Here is a 7,863-nt window from a genome sequence, read left to right as displayed (position 1 = left end):
CTCTTCACCCACCCCTTTTTGACACATTCCCCTCTCCCTCTGCAGTCTTGTCCTCGCAAGCAACAAAGCAAACCCCCATTTAGCTCTTCCCTCTCTCCCTTCCTGCTCCAGCAATCTTCTCTGCCCCCTAACTAAACACTTCCTCCCTAGGATCTCTCGCCCTGCTCCTCTCTCTGGGAAGCTTCTTCTTCTAGCTGGGCACGATGGCGCCCATGGCGGGCGCGAAGCATGGGCGGCTTCCTGTGACGGTTCTCCTTGTGGCCGCCTGCTTCTCACATCTTTTGCTCCACCCGCTGGCTGCTGCCGCCGACGCGGTGGAAGGGAGGGACGGTCAGCGGAACACCGAGCGCATCTCAGGTGACCTTTCCTTTTCTGCCTGGTGCTGGTTCTGATTGGTGGGTTGTGAGCACGCGAATCGGAGAATTCTTGTGCTGGGTTCCGCACGGCGGCTGAAATTTACCCTTTTCTTTTGGTTTCAAGTTGGGATGCTGTTGCTAGTTTAGATTCTGGAGTTGCCGCTGCCATGGACTTCTTAGCTTATCATGGACAGTAGTACATGCCATCATTATTTGATACTGCAATTTGTTGAAATTTGTGAATTGTAAAAGCTATCTGATTGTTAACAACTTAAAATCACATACTTTTCTTAATACTACACTGACAATGCCAACAAAACTATTTTTTTTTTCCAAAACATAGCATTATCATGGGAATACTTAATTTCCTCCACTTTAAGTTTAGCTATCCATATCTGCCTGCACGATCTGCAATTCCAATTGCTTTCAGTGATGTCGTTGAAAACGGCCTATTCATCTACCATGAGTAGTGACACTGTGTGCATGCAAATTAATTATGCTTGATGCCTATCTCACAACGTATCCAATCAATGGGGTAGTTGTAAGTTAGGTAGTTGGCCATAAGTTCGGTTTGTGGCAGAAAATACCCGATGACGATATACTGTTCTGAATGATGCATCAGCCACCGTACTTTAGGTCCGGCCAATCATGTTTAAAGGCTTTATCGAATAGACTTCCCTGGACTTGCATTTCGTTAATATGTTTTCTCCTGCACAAACACATGCTATTCCCACCTTATTAGTTATTAGCCTGTTCATTATGGTTGCATTATTGGTCTCCTTAGAATCTGTTCGGTAGCTTGTGGAAATTATCGTGGGCTTCCACTCAACCAAGACCTTTGATCTGCAGGAAGTGCTGGTGATGTGCTAGAAGACAATCCTGTTGGGAAGTTGAAGGTTTTCATCTATGATTTACCAAGCAAGTACAACAAGAGGCTTGTCACCAAGGATCCCCGATGCCTCAGTCACATGTTTGCTGCCGAGATATTCATGCACCGTTTCTTGCTCTCCAGTGCAGTGAGGACGGTTAACCCTGAAGAGGCTGATTGGTTCTACACTCCTGTTTACACTACTTGTGATCTAACTCGTGCTGGACTTCCGTTACCATTTAAGTCTCCAAGGATGATGAGAAGCGCGATCCAGTTTATCTCAAAAAAGTGGCCTTTCTGGAATAGAACTGATGGAGGAGATCACTTCTTTGTTGTTCCACATGACTTTGCGGCATGCTTTCATTATCAGGTAAAAATATGTTGGATTGCCTGCTTCATACTTCCAATGTCCTTGAGACCGCGACAGCTACTCACGATTTTAGTTGCACAAACAGTAACTTTTAGCAGAGATACGTGACCTGGGATACATCCTGCCTTCTGGCTTTAGCAGCCATTTATTCTGAGGTTATATGTGTAATCGTCATTTATCCTTCCAGGAAGAGAATGCCATTGCACGTGGAATTCTTCCACTGCTACGCCGTGCTACGTTGGTTCAAACATTTGGACAGAAGAACCATGTCTGCTTGAAAGAGGGTTCTATCACGATACCGCCATTTGCACCACCACAGAAAATGCAGGCTCACTTGATTCCTCCCGATACTGCCCGTTCAATCTTTGTTTACTTCAGGGGATTGTTCTATGACAATGGGAATGACCCCGAGGGTGGGTATTATGCAAGGTAAGAATTACTCCCAGAAATCATATATCTCTTTCGCATGATACTTGATCCTGTTACTTACTTTGTTAAGTGTGTTATGTAGAGGTGCTCGAGCTTCATTGTGGGAGAACTTCAAAAACAATGCTCTCTTTGACATCTCCACAGAACACCCTGCCACCTACTATGAAGATATGCAGCGCTCAGTCTTCTGCCTCTGTCCTTTGGGGTGGGCACCATGGAGCCCTAGGCTGGTGGAGGCTGTGGTTTTTGGATGCATTCCAGTCATCATAGCTGACGACATTGTGCTTCCTTTTGCCGACGCAATCCCTTGGGACGAAATTGGTGTTTTTGTTGACGAGGAAGATGTTCCGAAGCTAGATTCAATTCTAACGTCTATTCCAATTGACGATATCCTAAGGAAGCAAAGATTGCTTGCCAATCCATCAATGAAGAAGGCCATGTTGTTTCCGCAGCCAGCGCAACCCAGAGACGCATTCCATCAGATTCTAAACGGCCTTGCTCGCAAACTCCCACACCCAGAGAATGTGTACTTACAGCCCGGTGAGAAGCATCTCAACTGGACAGCCGGGCCTGTTGGAGACCTGAAGCCTTGGTAACACAGAATCTTCCTTGCAAGACTTGGCTTTGATGACCTTTTGATGTTCTGTTTTTTTGTACCTTTCTCGTAGAAGTTTTAAGATCCATAGAGTTCTATGGTATTTAACTGTGTTGTATATTCTCTGATGTCACTGAGAAGACTGAACTAAAAAGAACGCAGATTTTACGGGACCAGAACCGATTGTAACTTTGTAATTATATAAAGAATTAAAGAAATGAAATGACCATACTTGTCAACCTAAGTTAGTTCTCTTGTCATGTTGGTTAGCAATTTTCGTGATTGTGTTATATGGGGTTCCAGATTATCCACACTATACTGTCACAACTCACAAGTGACTGAAGTTAAGAAAAAAAGATGCAATTCTCGCTGGTCATGAGGCTGTAAACAGACACTGGAGCAATATCATAAGTACAGTTTCTCACATATTTGTAAAGTTACATTTCGACATCTTCATTTTATGAAGTTTCATAGTTGAGACATATTTCCATATCGAAGGGATGTGACGCAAAACTCCTGAAGGCTCACATACAAGTGTTGCACTAGTAACCTGTTTGGAGTAGCTTATTTCCACATTTAAGAGATACTTATGATACAACACACTGACAGGCTGGGCCAGATTCAAATCAAGGTTTCGTGTGTACACCACAACGAAGAAACGCTGAACTTCTATGAAATCTAGCTTAACCTGTCACCTGTGAGAACTGAGAAGAATACATGGTTTGACGGCAGATCGAATCTACTCGGTGCTGGCACAGAGTATAGTAGAGCAATCCTGTAACACTTTTGGGGCCATGGAGTAATACATATAAATGAGCTATCATTACATATTTATGTAGTCTCGTACCAATGTACATATAGCTTAAATATAGTATAAGTGCACTCACTATATGAGTCGTAGTGTCATATATATATGATATAATTAAGTAATAAGCTATATAACGAGCACTAGTTATATAATATATATCTCTGGATATCTCCATGATATATACGTATCTTCTTTTAAGTTAATTGGTATATACTGGACTGGTGTGATAAGTGCATGGTAATCATGGGAGTCTAGACGGAGGTCTCAGTGTTGTGGGCGGCGTAAGGCGGGCCGGGCGCTGGCGCTGGCGGCTTGGGGGGCGCCGGCTTGGGTGAGGGCGGCTTTGGGGTGGGTGCGGGTGGCGCCGGCGGCTTGGGCCCCGGTGGCGAGGGCGAGAGGCCGCAGCGGATCATGCAGACGATGCTCTTCTGGTTGCAGCTGATGACGCAGAGCGGCAGGTCGGGGCCCTTGCCCATGCACCCGAAGGCGCAGCTCATCACCGTGGTGAAGCATCCGATCATGCACTCCATCATCCCGTCCAGCTCCGGAGCAGAATTGTCGGTCACCGGGTGCTTCGCTGCTGCAACGTCGACGGGTCTCGCCGCGACCTGGAGATCAGCGAGGCCGGCCAGGGCCACGAGGACCAGGAGGAGGAGGGCGGAGTTGGTGCTAGCCATGCTGGTGTTGCGGTGTATAGATGGATGGGTACAATTGTGTAGTGATGAGATGGTTTATATAGGGGAGCTTGCGGGGCTTAGCGTGGCGTATCTCTCTGGACTTGCATTTTTGGTGTGAGCCGCAGTTGCTTTTCCGCGCACGCACACACACGATACGGGTGATTAATGTATGGATGGATGCATGGGATATGCGTGACCAAAGAAATATGAATAAATAGGTTTATCCCCATAGTTCATATATGACCATCAGTTGGCCACTTCGTAATTTGGTCTAACTAGAAAGGGTAGACACTACACATGAAATTATCCATTCACGAGAAAGAATCTGAGTCTTACTGGTTAGTACATGTGAAGTTGTACTAAACAGTCAGAGTTCGAGACTCACCACCTCCTATATCAAATACAACAGTGGTTCCTCCTACTGTTGGTTTCATCTTGTTTTTTTTTCTGAAATTATCGTTCACGTGTTCATGCTAAAACTCAAGGCCTAGTCTTAATGGTAGATCATGAAAAAACTTTTGATAAAAAAAATGTTTAGATATCTTAATTGATCTGTTAGAGAAACAAGGCTTTGGTGAAAAAAATCCTCTCCTTGATCAAAGCTGTTACTCATGGTGGCTCTCCAATAAATGCAGAATAACATCAATTCTATGGATGGAGATTTTTGGCTCCTCCTCCTGCTGTTTTTTAAAAATTAAAAATCATGATTACGAGTTTCAAAAAATTTAGAAAAAAAATCCTGGTGCAACCAATGATTTATCCCACTAACCTGGAAAATTTCAATTTCAAATATTTTGTATTTTAGGCTACACAAAAATGACAAACGTGTGCATCTGGATATGCATATTTCAAATCTCCAAATTTCAACAGATTTTATCTTTTTTGTGTAGCCTGCAATATAAACAATTTAATATTAAAGCTTGTAGGTTACATAATCTAATATGTGCAGATTTATTTTCAGATTTTTTAAAACAAATATGTATGGTATTTAATTTAAAAAAAACAGCAGGGAGCGCCCAAGAGGTAAAGACAGTTTTCACTATTCTATCTATTATATACTAAAAGCACAATACGGGGTCTAAAATAGAGACACTATATTGATCTACATCATCAGAATTATTTTAACTGTTAGATTTACGTATCATATAGGAACACAGTTTTCGGACATACACCATATATCACGTGCCATCTCCCGTAGGAAATAAAATACAGGATCTGAAATTGAGACACTATATTGATCAACATCATCAGAATTATTAGCTGTTAGATTTGTAATTTTAGTGGTCTAGATTTAAACATTTTACGTACCATATAGGAACACACTTTTCGGACATACACCATATATATCACGTGCCATCTCCCGTAGGAAATAAAAATAAAAGGATGAGTCTAGAGGGCTTTACATATACAAGTACCATCACGCGTTTCCCACACACAAAAAAACATCACGTCTATTGTACACGAGAAGGAAAAATATAATTAGCTTGCCTTTTACAGTACATTAAGCACCATCACGTCACAATTAGTGCATCCGGAAGGAAACTTTAAAACAAATTATATGGCAGTAATATAGTGGTAAAAGTTATCTTAGTTGGAATATAGAGTGGCTGTAATATAAAAAAATAATATCTCTACTGCAGATATTTTTGGAAAATTGGTTTCGTGCTATGTTTAAAACACACATATGTGGCACGATATAGGGGCCATCGACATATAGGCCTCGGCATACATGTGGGTATGCAAGGGGTTTTGGGACATAATATCGGCAAAATATGGTCTTGCGCATTGGCAAAACCATATATGGTAGCCTAGATTCCTGCCATGTGGCCGCACAGTTTCACCACCGACGAAAGCGTGACCGCAGTAGGTGTATGTTGACGGCCACGTTAGAGGCCCTCGGTGTATAGGGTATTTCAAGGGTTGTCGTCGGCGCACCTTTTTTTCCTTTTGATTTTTTACTTTATGTCTGATAAATAGTTATGCTTCGAACAGAAGTGGCTGAAACAAATAATTTACATTCTTACGAGAAACTTGATCGAGTTCTCTCGACAGTCAATTGGGAACAAAAATTCCCGTTGGTGACTGTTATAGCTCTAACAAGATCTAGTTCTGATCGCGCTCCTCTCTTAATTTATTCGGGTAATCAGGCTCACACAGGCAATAAAGCTCATTTCTCTTTTGAATTTTCATGGTTGAAACATGATAATTTTTACGAGATAGTGAAAGCTGAATGGGAGGATGAGACTCGTGGGGATTCTCCTATCGCAATTTGGCAGAACAAAATTCGTCATCTTCACCGTTTTCTGAAAGGCTGGGCAAAATATATAAGTGGTCAATACAAGAAAGAAAAATGCTATTCTTAATAGGGAGTTGGATTTGAAAGTTGAGACAGCCCCTCTAAATGATGTCGAGAGAGCAAAATTAAGGAAAGCAAATTTGATATAACAAAGCTTCGTAGAGATGAGGAGTCAAAATAGACACTGAGAGCCAAGGTTAAATATATTCAAGAGGAGGGAAATAATACTAACTTTTTTCACCTATTGCAAATGGAAAACATAGAAAGAAGATTTTTTTTCACTTAGAACATGATGAAGGAACCATAGTGGGAGATGAGAATTTACAGGTCTATATATCTGAATATTATAAGAAGTTGTTTGGAGAGCCAGCTGCTTCTACCCTCACAATGAATGAGGATTTCTGTCAGGATATTCCCCAATTAACCTCAGAAGAGAATAACATTCTAGTGGCCGAATTTACTGAGAAGGAGGTCAAGGATGCTATTTTTCAAATGGTGTTAAATAATGCTCCGGGACCTGACGGTTTTCCTGCTGAATTCTATCAAAAAATTTGGGATGTTATTAAGGGTGATTTAATGCCAATGTTCTATCAACTTCATTCAGGGGAATTACAGTTGTTCAAATCGAATTTTGGTGTTATTATCCTGTTACCCAAGAAGGAGAATGCTGTTCAGATTCAACAATATAGACCAATCTTCCTTCTCAATGTTAGTTTTAAATTTTCACGAAGATCGCTACAAGTAGAGTTAACACTGTTGCCAAACAGTGATCAGCCCTACGCAGTCGGTATTAATGTCAGGACGACATATACTTGAAGGAGTAGTTGTCTTACATGAAACTATCCATGAACTGCATCGAAAGAAAATGGATGGAGTAATTTTTAAAATAGATTTTAAGAAAGCTTATGACAAGGTAAAATGGCATTTTCTTCAACAAGCCATGCACATGAAAGGTTTTAACCCTAAATGGTGTAAACTCATAGAACAATTCGTTAGAGGAGGAAGTGTAGGGATCAAGGTCAATGATGACATTGGTCACTATTTTTAAACCAGGAAAGGTCTTCGATAGGGCGATCCATTGTCACCCATGTTATTTAACATTGATGCAGATATGTTGGCCATTTTAATTGCAAGGGCAAAGGAGGATGGACAGATTGGAAGTCTAATACCTCATCTTGTTGAGGGAGGGATTTCTATACTGTAATATGCCGATGATACCATACTTTTCTTAGAACATGATATTGAAAAGCCATTAATATGAAATTAATACTACACTTCTTTAAAGAATTGTCAGGGTTAAAAATAAATTTTCATAAAAGCGAGATTTTCTGTTTTGGTAGGGCTAAGGAGGAAGAAGAGTGATGAGATCTAAGGTCTAGGTTTTGGCCCGATCTCGCGATTGACCCAAATCCAAAAAGGGGAAAAGAGAGAGAAGAAGAAGAACGCGAAGAACACGAGGAAGAA

At 41.4% G+C, this 7,863-nt stretch overlaps 2 protein-coding genes across 2 annotated transcripts; one reads left to right on the top strand and one right to left on the bottom strand.

Annotated features, from left to right (window-relative positions):
- LOC127334641 (probable glucuronosyltransferase Os02g0520750) lies at window positions 1–2,862 on the top strand. Its single transcript, XM_051361159.2, has 4 exons — window positions 1–357; window positions 1,206–1,594; window positions 1,782–2,023; window positions 2,106–2,862. The coding sequence occupies exons 1-4, from the start codon at window positions 204–206 to the stop codon at window positions 2,617–2,619; spliced, it is 1,299 nt and encodes a 432-aa protein (XP_051217119.1). The 5' UTR covers window positions 1–203; the 3' UTR covers window positions 2,620–2,862.
- Window positions 2,863–3,402: 540 nt separating this feature from the next.
- On the bottom strand, window positions 3,403–4,120 carry LOC127334642 (uncharacterized). The gene has a single exon (XM_051361161.1). The coding sequence runs from the start codon at window positions 4,101–4,103 to the stop codon at window positions 3,678–3,680; it is 426 nt and encodes a 141-aa protein (XP_051217121.1). The 5' UTR covers window positions 4,104–4,120; the 3' UTR covers window positions 3,403–3,677.
- Window positions 4,121–7,863: the final 3,743 nt, after the last annotated feature.

This window comes from Lolium perenne, chromosome 6 (assembly GCF_019359855.2).
Source record: "Lolium perenne isolate Kyuss_39 chromosome 6, Kyuss_2.0, whole genome shotgun sequence".
NCBI classification, from domain to species: Eukaryota; Viridiplantae; Streptophyta; class Magnoliopsida; order Poales; family Poaceae; genus Lolium; species Lolium perenne.
Note: the sequence above shows the minus strand (reverse complement) of the source record. Positions and strands in the feature narration are given on the sequence as shown.